We start from the raw sequence: 15,219 nt of genomic DNA on the forward strand, positions 1-15,219 counted from the left end.
AACATGTACTAAACCCAACAAATTCCGCGTAATTTACCAATTGAGTTGAGTTGTTTTAACTTGCTGTAACAATGTCGAAATTGGAGGAGCAGTTGAAAGCGCGATTATTGGATCGTGAGAAACGATCTCAATTACGACGATTGACGACTTTTCCGGCTGACAATGTTGATTTTTCTTCCAATGCATATTTGTCTCTCTCGTCGGTCCCTGAAATTCGAAGCGCCTATCACTCCCTTCTTGAGAATCATGCAGCGCCGCCTCCGTTGTTAGGGTCCGGTGGTTCACGGCTGTTGGACGGCAATTCAGCCCTCGCGGAGAATCTTGAGAGAGACATTGCGGCATTTCATAATGCAGATGCTGGATTGTTGTTTAATTCGGGATTCGATGCTAATGTTGGTCTTGTGAGCTGTTTGCCGCAGCCGGGGGATGTCGTTGTTTATGACGAACTTATTCATGCGAGTGCTCATGATGGGATGAGGTTGAGTCGCGCGGGACGGAGGGTATCGTTTAAGCATAATTGTGTGCATGGGGATGGTGGACTTGATGGTGTTTTGAAAGGGATTGGGGGCGAGAAGTCCGTATTTATTCTCGTTGAAGGTGTTTACAGCATGGATGGCGATGTCGCTCCTCTCAAAGAGATTGTCGAATGCGTTAAAACTCGACTCCCAAGCAACGGCTACATTATCGTCGATGAAGCACATTCTACCGGCATTTTCGGACATCAAGGACGCGGTCTCGTATGCGAGTTGGGTTTGGAGAAGGAAATATTCGCACGACTGCATACATTTGGCAAAGCAATGAGTTCTTTTGGAGGTGAGTAAAACCGCTCATTCAGAACGAAGCTAACAATGCAGCTATTGTTTTGTGCTCATCCACCACGAGGGAGTATCTCATAAACTACGCACGAACTCTCATTTACACGACTGCAATGCCCTTTTCCTGTCTTGCGAGTATTGGCATCTCTTACCAGTATTTGCAGAGTGGGAGGGCTGATGCGAGGTTGAAGCATCTTTGGAGTCTAGTAAGCTATACGCACAAGCTACTCGCTGAAGCATGCCCTTCAAGTCAGTCGATTCGTGTTGACGAAGCGCCTAAATCGCCAATTATTCCATTGTTTACGTCGCAGCCACGAAGCTTGGCCCAATTCTGTCAAGAACAAGGGTTCACGGTGCGTCCGATTGTGGCGCCGACAGTACCAAAAGGCAGCGAAAGAGTTCGGATATGTGTACATGCAGGGAACACCATTGCACAAGTGGAGGGATTGGTCAAGACGATCAAGCTTTGGGTGCAGGCTCATGAGGGGGGGTCTGCTAAACTATAGACGACACGTGTAGAGGTCACTTGTAAAGATAGTACGGTATAGACAGGAATGCCACTAGCAATTTGAGGCGTCTTCATTCTTACTAACGTTTGGTAAGCCTTCAGCTAGAAATAGTTCCTTGAGCTCGTCATCTACGTGTAATGCAATGGCTAGTCAGGCGTTTCGGCGAACCTTAAGCCCATCCATACTATCTTAGGTCCAAAACTAGTGACTCGCGAGAGGCTATTTAAACTCGACTTGTTCCCCCAGTCTCCCTTCCTTGACGCTGTTCAATCATGGGTGACCCGCCATACTTATGGTGCTATGAGAAGTTGTGTTTTTATTACTGTGGTCACTTGGCTTCATGAAGCATTTCGAATCGACGAATACATCGACATCCAGATTCACTTAACGAAACGACAACTCAATCTTGACTGAAACGTACAATCAATACGCTCAATTGGGTCACTGCCCGCAAGCATGGCCGACATCTACAGCGCTCCATTTCCATCCCGAAACACTTCATCGTGCCACGGCTTCTCCGCTTCTGCCTCATCCGTCTTTGCACGACAAACAAACCGAACTCACGATCGACTATGAACGTTCTCGGCTTCTTTTGAGTGACATTCGACCGCGACCCAGTACACCAATGGTTCCCCATCGGCGGCATTTTCTAGTAATGGCTCAGGGTTGGCAATCTTAGTTAAGCGATGATGAGTTGGCGAAGGTACGGAAAGAACCAGATGCGGTCCCACCAGAGATATCGACGTTTCTTTGCTCCATCTTTATGAGCATTGTGATGAACGACGACGGGAACAGAAGTTGAGTAGAAATCGGCGTACACGGGCATGTCTCCCCAGTCTGCAGGATCTTGAAGAATGTGTTGGTTGAGTGGAAGATTGAATATCTTCTGGTACGCCACCTAATTTTGGCTCGATGTCAAGAGACTCTGACTTTCAGCAATACCGGTTTCGTTATTCAACGCGATGATCTCGCCATCCTGCTCCAAAGACAGTCGGAATAAACAGATTCTGCGTATAGTCCAGTCCGACATGATACTCGAAATCGCTATGCATCACATCGAAGCTCTTATCCTTCCGAGAAACGATATTCTTTCGCAGCCAACGACGCCAAATTTCCCGTTCTGCAAAGATCTCGCCGAATATTCCCTGATTGCTGTATAAGTCTTTCCATTGACCAGCCCTCTCTGCATTCGCTCATGCACACGACGAAAGTACTCCCTCATATCTCCAACAGGGCCAATCACACTCCCACTATTGAGGTATTTCGGTCGTACGTCGTGGAAGATGTTGGGTTCTCTATCCGTTTTCGCTCCGTAGAGGTCTTTTCGAGCTGGACTTTCGGGGAGTTGATCGCAGTGGAGGACGGAGCCTGATGAGGGGGGAGGGAAGCATTCCTTTGGGCCGATATGATGATGGTTTGTTCCATTGGAGGTTTTCCGCGGCCGTTCCATTGTGAAGCTAGACGTTGGGTGCTTGGCGGTTTGCTTCGTGATATCGCTTGAGGAGAACATCTGGAGGGAGTTGGAACCAAACGTCATACGAATCCGTCAGAACAACGATATCGTTTTCCTCGAGTCTATTCTCGTCGGGAGTGTCGGCCGTTGAGACGCTATCGAGGTAATCCAAAGTACCAGTGATCTTTGCAAGGTGAGATCCTCCCTTCCAGCCCTTAGACTTGTCGTATGTCTTACCCCAGTTCACAATAACTGGAGCTGGGTACCCCAACGCCGACGCACTCATTATGACTTTGCATAAATCGTGGTCTGGGTTATTGGCAGGAGGACTATACTAAGCCGCCGGTCCTTTGAAGGAAGCTTGGCAATGTCCTGCTGAGGATAGGTTTCATATGCTTGGCCAGTCGCGACTTGGCCTGCCAAGAATGCCCGTCCCTGGTTACATTATCAGCATTGGCGATGGGGGCTGTTTTCTCATCTTACCTTGAGGGGGTGAGTGCCAGTAGGCCGGGGAAAACGAGCAGAGCGGCGATGAGGATTGTCATTGTCTTGAGGGGAAGACGAAGAAGGCGTTTCGCGAAGAGCTGGAAGCTTCGTCCACTCTCCTCGGGGACAAGACCATCTTCAAGACTGCTGCTGGAGTCAACCCGTTTGTAGCCTTGAGGCCGCCATGTCTGGGGAAGCATCTGTCGTAGAGTATTCATTTCGGTGCGAACAGAAAGCAAAACAAATACTGCAGAGAACCAAGGAGAAATCACTCATATATAATAACCATCACATCTTTTTGATCTTGCCACAGCAGGAATAAATCTCCGCATGTCTTGGCGACCGATACAGTGACGGTTTACTACTTGGCGTCAGCACATTCAAACCACTACAGCAGATAATGGCAATAAGCAGGAAATTATAAAATTTCCGCTGTCCAATTAGATTCCGCTGGTGCCATGATCCTTTCTTGGCTATGCCGAATGTCCCGAACAAGCCGCTCAAATGGTGGAGGTTACCCCATGCGCCAACGTAGCATCCCGGTTTGAGGAGCCTAGCGTCTTGGTATCAAAAGCGTAGAATGTGTTATTATAGGGATTCGCCTGAAGTGAATGAAAGCGGTTAAACAACCCTTGCGTTTCGTCTTCCACTACCTTCGGGCTGGTATGCCTCGTGATCAATTCCATGTGTGCCCCATTTTCTCCACCATCGGTTTCCATAGGATCGTCCTTTACTATGACTCCAGTGGTTGTTTGGTGTTTTTCGGACCTTTTTCCGTCCATGAGTGCCTGTTCTACAATTAGATGTTGTTCGAGTCGAGTATTAGGTACGTACATCTTCCGTTGTTTCTCTTTGTTCGACAAGTAAACTGATTGCACTCCGCACAGTACTTTCGATCACCCATCCAACCCCGCAATCTCATGAACAAAGGACATGAAATGCATGCGCAATGCTTCTTGCAGTACGGAACGTTGCAGACTGGGTGATCTGTTGGGTACGTTCGACATCTGTAGCAGATCTTGCAGCCTCTGTATTCATGGCGTCTGAAGCGATGACTGGTTGGGAAGTAGATGACTTCCTGTTCTCTTGCGCCGCCGCAATCTGAGCGGCGGGGAATGTTGTTGTGATACGGATCTCGACATTCTGAAGGGACGTCTGGTGTTGGACCAAGTTGATCGACCCAGGTGAGATTAGGTTTGCTGGGGATGAGTGGTGTTACGAGATTTCGCATATCAGGACCGGTTAATGAGAGACATATTAGATCGTTTCTGGAGCAGAGGTTCAGGATCTCGAGTTTGAGCTCTGGGGGGAACTTGTGAAAGAGGGTGAAATGTTCTAGAGATGCAGCTGACATGATGTCAGATGCAGCGGCGCGGGCTGGATAGAGAAGGTTCAAGATTGGTTGGTATTGATCTAACTGTGATGAAATGGAGAGAAGCTGAGATATTTATGAGTCTTGCTCTTTGTGCTACGACTCCAATCTTGATTGTCTCACGGCCATCTTAGGCAGCCTTTCAGACTCCGCAAGACAGTCACGTGCCTCCCGTCAGCCTTGAAATGTGGAGATTCTGCCTGATTTGCCAGCCTGGTGATTTGCTGACATGGATTATGCTTGTTTTGTAACCTTTCACTTAAGCTCTTCTTACTCAGAACATTGTGTCTGAACTCTGCAAGGCTTTAATAGAGATGCTATAGTACCTTGAATGAGTGATTGCATTTATTCAGTTGGAGGAATGAGAGTCTTGAGATACATTACCCCCAGATGATATCCTGTCTATTTATAGAGGAAAAGATTACTCAAGTAACTCCTTCGTCTCGTTATGTATACTACCATCAACCTCTAAGACTGTCAGTTCATTTATGAATTAAATTATGTAAAAGAATTGAGATCATGGATGTATAATTGAGTGCAATAAATCTGTCAAGTCTTTCAAGAAAGCAGATCTTCATCAAATTGTGAGAGGAAACAATTCGGCCCTGAACATAACAATTCAAACACCAACGCCGCCATGCAACCCAAATAACTCTGCTCGCCCCTAGTAAAACCCATAAAATGGTACAATTTCATCATCCCACATATCTTCCTCCTCATTCTCATACTGAGGCTCTTCTGCATCCTTAATCATAAAGTTCAAAACATCAAATCCCTTCATTCTCGTCCAGGGATGACCAGGCCTCTCCAAGGTTGGTCCACCTTTTAATTCCTGCAACATATCATTTGCTAGAAATCGGAATTTGGACAGACTCCGATCAAAGTCGCGTTCTCGCTGCGTCCAATCCAGGGGGCCAACCTTGTGGCCCAGCGAGGGGGTAGGCTCAAGTTTGGCCGCGAGAGCAACGTCCTCAGGTGTGAAGATTTTGCTGAGGGCAGTGTTTTGGACACCGAGAATCTGGACAGCTACAGCTCGTGTCCACTGCTGTAAGAGCTGCTTTGCCTTGGGTCGGAAAACCTTCAAGTCATTGATGAGATCATGCTCGTTCTCTAACCAGGTTTCAGGCCACTTTCGTTCATTCTCGAACAAGGTGCAATGAGGCTCGAGAAATCTAGCGAGGTTGATCTCGTAGTGGGTGAACCATCTTCGGGAGACACGTTTGTATCGTCGGACAAAGTCGTAGAAGCGTTGAATGTCGCAAGCCATGACGCGAGTGTTGTGCTCTTGCTCGGGGGTCATGTTTGCTTGGGGTTGTGGAGTTTGTGATTGTTTTGTCTGCTGGGAGTTGGAAGCCATGAGACTAGTCTGTTCCTGAGACATCTTGTTTGTTCAGAGTAGTAGGGTACGACTGATTGTCTGCTGAGTGTTGCAAGCTAGTATACGAAGCTTTTGTGCTTGTCCTGAAGTCGTCTTAGAGAGGAAGTGTCTAGGCGTATCTTCTGGAGGTTGTAGTGCGTAACAGGTAATAGTAGATGCAAGACGAATATCTTGTGCTTGCCGACTAAAGGATAAGGGGGGATAGAAGGTTCTTCACTATCTCGATGCGATATCGTAAGCTTTGATGATCAATCAGTCGACGTATGTCTATGACCTTGGTCTGTGCTGGTATGATTGAGGTCTAATACAAGGTGTAGAGTGTAGGTGTCGAGTGTAAAGTGTAGAGTGTAGAGAATGAAGAGTGAAGAGTAATAGTGCAGAGTGCAGAGGGTCTGGGGAGATGTTTAGAGGAAAGAAATAACTCCAGCTGAAGATGGGAGACGCGCTCTATTTATAGGTAGGAATTGTCCCTTAGTTAGTCGGGCCAACATCTTTAACTTCTTGTTCACAGTGGCAGGTCATTCATGAGTTTCAGTAAGTGGCTCAATGTCATGAGGCAGAAGCGTGTAGTGTTCATCAGATACATGCCCAAGGTAGTTAGTTGTTCTGCCGATACCTTTTACTGGTTCGTTCAGAAAGTCTAAGCCGTGTGAGAACAGAACTAGCTTTCCACTCTATGTTACGATCGAGTTCATCGCTAGGCACTTGACTCAGGTTTGATAAGCTTTTAGCTTCACAATTTCAGCAAATCAGACTAAACATCGTCACGACTCACGAAATAGGCCGCGGAATTAAGGAAGTTAAATAAGGATAATGCATAAACTCTTAATTATGAGGGTACAGTGGAATTCATCCCCTCGTGAGAAGCTTGTAAGGTTTGACAACTGGATACGAAACTCTTTTCATCCTTTCACTTCCGTGCACCAATGAAAGCCATCATCTTTCATCTCATAATTACAGTTAAGCCGTTTCGCGCCTTGCCTGCCACGTGCTGCTCTAGGGGCGATCACAAACTCTCATCAAAGTTTACGCTCCTTGAGGAGTATGGCAGTGATGAGTGTTATCCCGGAGAAGAGTATAGAGAGTCCTGATTTGTTAGTCAACTCCTGACAAGTGGACACATACTTACCGTGACCATACTCAATACCCTTGATATAACCTTCGATCAGTACCTTTCTGATAGGCTCGGAAGCTTCATCGATGTAGGAGACACTCTCTGCAGCTTTTCGAATGACCTGAAAACTTAGCAGACGTCATGAAAGTGGAGAATGACTAACCTCGTCGATCACATGTTGAGACTTTCCGAGATCGCTGAGGTTCTGCTGGATGTCATGTCTGAGGAGGCCCTGAATGGCTGCACTTGTACCAGCCATGCCAACAACTGAACCTAGAGTCACGGAGAGGAAGATGCCCGAAGAAGCTGCCGCCTTGTCTTTGGGGTCGATGGAAGCTTGGAGAGCGATGAAGGCTGCACTTTGGGCGATACCCATTCCCAGGCCCCTGAAGGGTTAGTTTGAGGAGTCAAGACAAAGAAGAACACTTACCCTGGGAACACGTAGAGTGACTCCAGCCAATTAGTCTGACCATGCCACCGTAGCAGCATCAGAGTGTAACTTGTGATGGATGAAACAGCAGAGAAGATGATGAGCGCTCTGTACCGGCCTGTTCTCTTGATTATTAAACCGGTTGCTATTCCTCCAACTGTATTTCCAATGACAGCGGGGAACAAATGAGCGCCTGCGACAGTGCTAGAGACACGCTGGGTAACCTGGAAGTAAATGGGGACGGTATACATCATCTGATCGGTTAGTTTATGAAGTTCACGGTGGAGGGTGACATACTCCAAGCTGTGCAGCTGCTTGACCAAACGCAGTGAGATACGTCTTTGTAACATCGCCACTTCTGAGTAGACGCAGAGGAAATATCGGTTCCTTAGCCCAGCGTGATTCGACGAGTACGAAAGCAACTGAAAGAATCACACCAGCAGCAGCAAGAGTTGGGACGAGGGGATGACTCCATGGAATCTTCTGGCCACCAATTTCGAGAGGAACCATGAAAGCGAGAACAGAACCACCCAATAGCAGAGCTCCAAGGGCGTCGATCCTCTTGATGCGCTCGAGTGTTGCATCCTCGGTTTGTGTTGTAGAGGGGAGAAGGATGGCGGCGATGATCATGGACACAGCGAAGATTGGCGATTGTCCAAGGAATGACCTATCCTGTCAGTATGAGCTGTTGAATGGGCGATAGACTCACCATCTCCAGCCGATTGTATCAGCGAGAAAGCCTCCAAGCGGACCACCGATGCTACGACCGACGGTGGCGATTACATTCATGTAGCTTTGCCATGAGGCGACTTCTCGAAGAGGTGCGAGTTCTAATGGTCAGCTTGGAATGATGGATCAATGGGAGTCGTACCAGTGATGATTACTGACGCCATTGTAGTCATTCCTGCACCTCCAGAGCCAGAGATGACACGGCCTAAGATGACTTGCCACATTGACTGGCCGGCGCCTCTGAAACTTGTAAGAATAATCTCACATGAGTTACCGGTGACTTACACGAGGGCACTTCAATTGTTAGCTCGATTCGAGTAGAGATCAGATGGACTCACCATCCAATAGCAAACAGTCCATAACAGAAGATCAATACCGTCTTGCGTCCAAAGATATCACTCAGTTTTCCGTACTATTCGGTTAGATGAATTCGCCCATAATGTCATCTCACTTACAATCGTCTGCGATGCCGCGCTGGCCAACATGAAGCTGATGAACAGCCAACTTGAATCTTGAAGCTTGCCAAACTCGGATGCAATTACAGGATGAGTTGCCAGTACCAATGAGCCATCGGCGTTGGATGTGAAGATGCCTGCGCTCTTAGCTTTGTACTTTGAGAATTGGTGGACTTACCGATTAGCAACGCGAGAACTACTCTCGCGATAAATGCATGGCTGAACGTTTTCGGCTCGTCGGTACTGTTTCTCTCGACATCCGAGACCTCGGGTATCTCGGGCAGAAGAGGAGTTGTCTCTGTCGCGTTGATTCCGGTCATCTTGACGCGCTTCACTTGAGGGAATGATTGTGAAAGATTTAATTTGATTATCTATTTAAATCTCCGATATCGTTGTTATCGTAGACGTGATTTCGGATCAAAGCACACCATCGCTGATCCACTCGGCGGAATCGGTCTCACTAACTGAGTGAGGCAAATAGACACGGGAGTGGGAAGTGGGAAGTGGACATATAAGAGCCCTCTGTCTCTCATTTGAACAAAACATGTTCTCGTATTCTGCATTGCTTCAAGTTCGAGTCTGTCGCAGAGACGTAACCCCACCGGTTCACGGTGCCGTACCTCCGCACGGACTGAGACCAGGACGAGGCTCTTTTGGGACTGATCTCATGAACCCTGCCAGCAGATCATTTCTATCGTTTCTATTTGTCTTGCATCCGATTTACACTAGCTACTTTACGCATCAACGACAACAACCTAGTCTCACTATTCCCAATTCGCAAATCATGAACTTTCACCTTGGATCCTTCACTTTAAATGGGCCTACCAATCCTGACTCATCAATCAGACTAAGATGTGGATCCGCCCTTTCTGGACATGTCCGAGACTTCGCCGTAAACTCATCGTAGCCCCATGACCTCCAAATTCCATCAAACACCAACATGCAAGAACCGCGCGGCGATCTTTTTGTAGGGGACATCGACTTTGCAGACTTTCAAAATGTTGCAGAGTCTGAAACAATCTCTCCGGGCATTCTGCAGACATCAACTGCCCCTCCAAAAATCGGTAATCGCTTTTCTTCCGAGTCTGTCAAGATCTTGAGGAATTGGTTCGCCGCGCATGAAAGGCATCCGTATCCTACCATCCAAGATGTTCAGGATCTTCAAGAGCAGACTAGTCTGAATCGACAGCAGGTCACAAATTGGTTTGCGAATGCGAGACGAAGAGCAAAGGTTCACTTATCACGACCGACTTCGCCAATGTTTCGGAATGATGATTCGGGGAACTCTTCAGGCCATCATACGCCAATTGATACACCTCGTCGACGTGCGACCCCTGCGCCATTCGAACATATGAATCCGCTTCAGCGATGGGCGAATTCACCACCAGAACATGAGGCTGCAACTGTTGATGACATCTCTAGAGCTGTTGCTGCTTTCTCAACTCGACAGGGAAGATCACGAAGCCATGGGTCTTCAATAAGCAGTAGAGGGACTTCAGTGTCAAGTCATGACTCTGGTTCTTACAGTTCTGCCCATTCAAGACAATCATCGACGTCATTTGACATTTTCAAACGGCACAGTCGAAGACGACGAACAAAGATGAGAAAAGAAGTCAGGACAAATCTCCTCCAAGCGCAGAATACATATCAGTGTACTTTCTGCACGGAGACCTTTAAAACAAAGTACGATTGGCAGCGTCACGAAAAGTCTCTTCATTTATCGCTGGAAAACTGGGTTTGTTCACCAAAAGGACCTACGGCGATACATCCAGAAGAGGGGCTTCTTTGTGTATTCTGTGGCGTCAAGAATCCCGACAAAACGCATCTGGATGGACATAATCAGAGTGCCTGTATCGAAAGACCCATTGAAGAACGAACATATCATCGAAAAGACCACCTACAGCAACATTTGAGATTAGTTCACATGTCCAAGTTTCTCAAGTGGCCGATGGATGATTGGAAAGTCATGACGCAGGAGGTCAAATCAAAATGTGGATTTTGTGGCATTAATCTTACGACTTGGGCTAGCAGAGTCGATCATTTGGCGGATCATTTCAAAGCTGGGAGTACCATGGAGCATTGGAAGGGCGATTGGGGGTTTGAGGGGAAGGTCATTGAGAGGATTGACAACGCAATGCCTCCTTGTAAGTCAATGGAATCGGGTTGAGATTTGCTTTGCTGACTGTGCATTCAGACCTCATTCACCACGAACGAAACTCTCCTCTTCCATTTGCAGCCACAAAAGGTCCTGCAGATACACCAACAAGTGCATACGAACTCATCAAACTTGAACTAGAGTATTACATGCGAAATCGGCATCAACACATAATGCCACCAGATCCTGAACTTCACTTTGAAGCATGTTCAGTAATTCTCGGAGCAGAAATATCATCCCCAAACCCAGCATCGTTATCTCCCTCGTGGTTATGGGACATCTTCATGTCAGCTGCTGAAATCGCCAACCACGCTAGACTTCGACCAACGAAGCAATTAGCAGAGGGACGTCTAAGTCAGTTAAAGATCAACGGAAAGGGAAATATCTTTGAGAATTGTGAGCTGGAGGCGGCGCTGCAACAGTATATGACTGCTCATACTTCTATGGGGCATTTCCCAACGGATTCCGAACTACAGCAAGAGGCGTGTAATGTTTTGAATCGGACAGAGACTTCTTCGCCGAATCCGTCCAGGAGGTTTTTGGACTTTTTGATGAGGCTTGTTTGGAGTTCGACGCTTTGGTTGGAACCCTTCCGACAGAGGGCCGAAACTCTTGTGGCTTTGGCGAATGAGTCTGTTAATGATTCGTATTTTCTATGGGGTCAGACAGATACTGCCGTGCCTTTGGATGCTTCAATGGAGCTGGATATGTTGCAGCCTTGGGTCGAGAATCGATCTCTGTCTCCAGAAGGAGTACCGGAAATACCAGCGATTTCAATGCACAGCACGTCAGAATCAAGGGCACTGATACGAGATAAAGTACGAACAGCAACACCATTCTTTATCAACGATAATAACAGTTATCGTCGATTGAAGCGGGAGTTATCACGATTCGTCATGACGACAATGTCTCCCAACAATCCAAACCGTCATATCCCAAGCGATGATGAACTCAAGTATCAAGCACGATGGATATTATACGACGAGTACGTTCCCCAATACGTAAAGTTCATTGACTAACAGAATAGCGACGATCCTTGGAACCAAACACCCGTTGACAACGCAGAGTGGTTACAAGAGTTTAAGAGAGACGTTGGACTTCCTACTTAGAAATAGGACAAGCACCCAGATTTCGAGCAACAGGCTCGCTTTCAATAGAAATGTCAAAGTCAAAAATGTCCATCGGTATTCCTAGAGTTGTGCAGGCGTTGGGAATGTCGACTATTCCTGCGATGGCCCCTCGGATTGGTGCGCAGGAGAGTAAAAGGTAGATTTGTTCTCCAGAGTAGCCTAAATCGTTAGTGGTGCCGGTGCGAAGAGGGTTTACTTACCGAATTGTTTGAGGTATTCGATTGCTCTAAGACATGATTGTCTATAAGCAATGGTTGCATCCATAAAGTGTTGCTTTCCATTCTCATCGACGGAGAATCCTTCAAAGATTAGATATCGTGAAGGACTAAAGGTAGGTCCCATGTCGCCTGGTCTATAAACTGGACTCTTGAGACCTCGGGATTTCATGCCGCCTTTGATGAGATCAAACTTGATCGTGATGATACCAGCCTAAAACGTCAGTATCAATAGTCAATGTGCCAGGAGACTTACCATCTCAATAGCACCGCAGAAGCTAATCTCTCCATCACCCTGACTAAAATGGAGATCCCCAACAGAAAACTTGGCTCCTTCAACATGAACAGGAAGATACGTCGTTGATCCGCGAGAAATATTGTTAATGTCACAATTTCCTCCATGTTCAGGTCGTCCAGGTATAGTCCTCGCTCCCTCCCTCGCAATCTTTGCTAAAACATCACCTGTAGCTTTTCCACCATGTGCATTAATCTCATTCGGTGGTTGGGCTACAATCTTGCTAGAATCAGCCATTGAAGAAACAAGTTCTGCTTCACGACGATTCCACTCTGCTAGAATCTCAGCAGATGGGGCACAGCCTAGAATTCCAGGGTGGATTAAGCCTGGGAATCTTACACCGGGAATATGACGGCTTGAACAGTACACGCCGTCAAAGTCCCAGATTGCTTTTGCGGCGGTGGGGTAGTGTTCGTCTAGAAATCCTCCGCCGTTGTTCTTGGCGAATATTCCGGTGAAACCCCAGGGTGAATGATCAAAGGGTTGGACGTCGGTTATGTTGACAACGAGCAAATCGCCGGGCTGACTACCTTTGATGTCGAATGGACCGGTCAGATAGTGGATCTTTGTAAGATCAACGTCTCGGACGTCATCTGCGCTATCATTGTTGCCGATTTGACCGCCTGTCCAGTCGAGACATTCGATCTTGACTGTTTCACCGGGTTCAACGGTTGCAATGCTTGGAACTACAAAATTAGCGATGTTGTGAATTGGAGGGGGACATACCATCTGGATGCCACCGGTTGTGGAGATGGGGTTGCTCAGAGGCGGGTTTGTCGAAAGACACGGATTGAGCTGTACGGATCTTGCCAGGCATTGTAATTATTATTGATGAGACAAAGTATCAGGATTGCCTTAGTTGTCTCTTCTTATAATATAGTATGGTGATAGTGATGATAGATAAGATGCTATCTCGCCGCACTCCTCCGCATCTCCGCACGAGATAAGAATGATAAGCTTGTCTTGTGACATTCCTGATAAAGCAGGTGGCTGCATTGTCACCCAAGGGCGAAACCCCGCGATTAGGCGACGTTGGTACAGTCTAAACACTGTACCCGTGATACACTGCAGCCCGTATCGAGATTAGTATATGAGATGAGGGTGTCCTCGGCAGACTGAGGCCCTCAGCAACCATGGACGTCAAGACTTTTTCTCTCGGAGACTTTGAGCTTCAGAATGGCAAGGTTTTGCCAAATGCGGTGATTGCTTACAAAACTTTTGGAGAGGCTTCGCTCCCTGCTGTTCTTTATCCTTCTTGGTTCTCGGGTGCGATATCCGATAATGAATGGCTTGTTGGACATGACAAGACTCTCAATCCGGAGCGGTATTTCATTATCATAACGGCTCTTTTTGGGAATGGACAATCTACGAGTCCGTCAAACTCGGATATCAGTCCATTCCCTGATGTTTCTTTCTACGACAATGTCAAAGCTCAGCATCAGTTGATGGGTCATCTTGGGGTGAAGCATCTCAGGGCTGTTTTGGGTTGGTCGATGGGTGCGGCGCAGACATTTCAATGGGCTACGCAGTACCCTGACTTTATGGACATTTGCGTTCCATTCTGCGGATCAGCCAAGACATCTCTTCACAATCAGGTGTTTCTCGAGGGCGTCAAGTCAGCGCTCCTCGCAGCAAAGGGATGCACGTCTGCTGGGAGTATCCAAGGACGTGTTGAAACAACAGACACAGAATGGACTGGCAAAGAGAAAGAAGTTGGTTTGAAAGCTTTTGGAAGAGGATATGCAGGCTGGGGTTTCTCTCAAGCGTTTTACCGACATGAATTGTTTAAGAAACACTACGGCGCAGCTGATCTTGAGGCGTTTATGAAGGATTTCTGGGAGAAATGGGCGCTTAGCAAAGACCCTGAGAATCTGCTTGTTATGCTTCAGACGTGGCAGGCTGGAGATGTGAGTAAGCAGGAGCCGTATAATGGGGATTTTGAGAAGGCGATGAAGGGTATCAAGGCGAGGATCTTGGTTCTTCCTAGCAAGACCGATCTTTACTTTCCGTAAGTTATCTCTTGTGTTTGAGTTGATAGGTGCTAATGATTGCAGACCTGAGGATTCGGAATATGAGGTCAAGTGTATGGGGGACAATGCGAGTCTGGATGTTTATCCTTCTATTTGGGGACATTGGGCTGGTGGACCGCCTGGGAATATGGAGGATGTGAAATGGTTAGATGAGAGATTGAGAAAGGTTTTTGAAGAGGCTCCTCGTAGAGATGCCAGTTGAGCGTATTACTCAGTAGTCAATTGCAGTTTTTAGGGTTTGCCTTGGTCAACTTCATTCAATTGCACTATAATCCAGGCCTCGCCTTCTTTCAGTCTATTTCTCCCATCATTGTGTATGGATTCGGTTCACTCCTTGAGTTGAAGGGAGATCCCAACACTCACAAGATCCCGCGTACTCAAGGGATGCAGTCAACCCATTCTGGCAACCGCACTTCGGAAGCCGCTATCCCAGCAAAGTCTCCGAACCATCGGCACCCGTGGTTCAAGATAACACTCCAATTGACCAATAAACACAATCCCGAAATCGCTTATATCTAAATGTCAAAATAAGGCGCACCTTGATAGTTCAAACACTGTACGGAATGTTATCAATAGAACGTCAATCACTCGACTATCTCCCGTGTTACCCCAGCTTGTCAGATTAAGGCGTTGACTAGCTTGTCAATCTAGGG

At 47.1% G+C, this 15,219-nt stretch overlaps 8 protein-coding genes across 8 annotated transcripts; 3 read left to right on the forward strand and 5 right to left on the reverse strand.

The window, feature by feature from the left end:
- Positions 1-71: 71 nt before the first annotated feature.
- On the forward strand, positions 72-1,321 carry BKA55DRAFT_529120 (pyridoxal phosphate-dependent transferase; the record flags this gene model as incomplete). Its single annotated transcript, XM_046189049.1, has 2 exons — positions 72-813; positions 855-1,321. 2 exons carry the CDS (start codon positions 72-74, stop codon positions 1,319-1,321), a joined length of 1,209 nt encoding a protein of 402 aa, XP_046041636.1.
- A 682-nt stretch (positions 1,322-2,003) lies between these two features.
- BKA55DRAFT_599931 (uncharacterized protein) lies at positions 2,004-3,463 on the reverse strand (the record flags this gene model as incomplete). The annotated part of the gene is made up of 6 exons (XM_046196457.1): positions 2,004-2,170; positions 2,255-2,300; positions 2,353-2,469; positions 2,499-2,717; positions 2,788-3,106; positions 3,261-3,463. 6 exons carry the CDS (start codon positions 3,461-3,463, stop codon positions 2,004-2,006), a joined length of 1,071 nt encoding a protein of 356 aa, XP_046041637.1.
- A 300-nt stretch (positions 3,464-3,763) lies between these two features.
- On the reverse strand, positions 3,764-4,617 carry BKA55DRAFT_546705 (uncharacterized protein; the record flags this gene model as incomplete). Its single annotated transcript, XM_046190948.1, has 2 exons — positions 3,764-4,051; positions 4,243-4,617. 2 exons carry the CDS (start codon positions 4,615-4,617, stop codon positions 3,764-3,766), a joined length of 663 nt encoding a protein of 220 aa, XP_046041638.1.
- Positions 4,618-5,299: 682 nt separating this feature from the next.
- On the reverse strand, positions 5,300-6,016 carry BKA55DRAFT_529091 (uncharacterized protein; the record flags this gene model as incomplete). The annotated part of the gene is made up of 1 exon (XM_046189048.1): positions 5,300-6,016. One exon carries the CDS (start codon positions 6,014-6,016, stop codon positions 5,300-5,302), a length of 717 nt encoding a protein of 238 aa, XP_046041639.1.
- An 834-nt stretch (positions 6,017-6,850) lies between these two features.
- BKA55DRAFT_656858 (major facilitator superfamily domain-containing protein) lies at positions 6,851-9,294 on the reverse strand. Its single transcript, XM_046197468.1, has 11 exons — positions 8,920-9,294; positions 8,742-8,878; positions 8,625-8,698; positions 8,572-8,580; positions 8,429-8,526; positions 8,267-8,387; positions 7,855-8,224; positions 7,558-7,811; positions 7,291-7,513; positions 7,143-7,248; positions 6,851-7,100 (listed from the first exon to the last, which is right to left on the reverse strand). Exons 1-11 carry the CDS (start codon positions 9,059-9,061, stop codon positions 7,033-7,035), a joined length of 1,602 nt encoding a protein of 533 aa, XP_046041640.1. The 5' UTR covers positions 9,062-9,294; the 3' UTR covers positions 6,851-7,032.
- Positions 9,295-9,681: 387 nt separating this feature from the next.
- On the forward strand, positions 9,682-11,915 carry BKA55DRAFT_697999 (uncharacterized protein; the record flags this gene model as incomplete). Its single annotated transcript, XM_046200468.1, has 2 exons — positions 9,682-10,885; positions 10,936-11,915. 2 exons carry the CDS (start codon positions 9,682-9,684, stop codon positions 11,913-11,915), a joined length of 2,184 nt encoding a protein of 727 aa, XP_046041641.1.
- Positions 11,916-11,997: 82 nt separating this feature from the next.
- On the reverse strand, positions 11,998-13,353 carry BKA55DRAFT_698000 (Acetamidase/Formamidase; the record flags this gene model as incomplete). The annotated part of the gene is made up of 4 exons (XM_046200469.1): positions 11,998-12,185; positions 12,227-12,455; positions 12,498-13,222; positions 13,263-13,353. 4 exons carry the CDS (start codon positions 13,351-13,353, stop codon positions 11,998-12,000), a joined length of 1,233 nt encoding a protein of 410 aa, XP_046041642.1.
- Positions 13,354-13,532: 179 nt separating this feature from the next.
- Positions 13,533-14,859, forward strand: BKA55DRAFT_585719 (Alpha/Beta hydrolase protein). The gene is made up of 2 exons (XM_046194491.1): positions 13,533-14,544; positions 14,591-14,859. The coding sequence occupies exons 1-2, from the start codon at positions 13,670-13,672 to the stop codon at positions 14,766-14,768; spliced, it is 1,053 nt and encodes a 350-aa protein (XP_046041643.1). The 5' UTR covers positions 13,533-13,669; the 3' UTR covers positions 14,769-14,859.
- The last annotated feature ends 360 nt before the right edge of the window (positions 14,860-15,219 follow it).

Source organism: Fusarium redolens (genome assembly GCF_020744475.1).
Source record: "Fusarium redolens strain MPI-CAGE-AT-0023 chromosome Unknown BKA55scaffold_31, whole genome shotgun sequence".
Taxonomy (NCBI): Eukaryota; Fungi; Ascomycota; class Sordariomycetes; order Hypocreales; family Nectriaceae; genus Fusarium; species Fusarium redolens.

Excerpts from the sequence above, each read along its gene's own strand:
- BKA55DRAFT_656858 (XM_046197468.1), bottom strand. The coding sequence starts at position 9,061 with ATGACCGGAATCAACGCGACAGAGACAACTCCTCTTCTGCCCGAGATA. Across the intron at positions 8,879-8,919 it reads AGTTCTCGCGTTGCTAATCG|GCATCTTCACATCCAACGCC; the intron begins GTAAGTCCACCA and ends CTAAGAGCGCAG. Across the intron at positions 7,101-7,142 it reads GGGTATTGAGTATGGTCACG|GACTCTCTATACTCTTCTCC; the intron begins GTAAGTATGTGT and ends CTAACAAATCAG.
- BKA55DRAFT_585719 (XM_046194491.1), top strand. The coding sequence starts at position 13,670 with ATGGACGTCAAGACTTTTTCTCTCGGAGACTTTGAGCTTCAGAATGGC. Across the intron at positions 14,545-14,590 it reads AAGACCGATCTTTACTTTCC|ACCTGAGGATTCGGAATATG; the intron begins GTAAGTTATCTC and ends TAATGATTGCAG.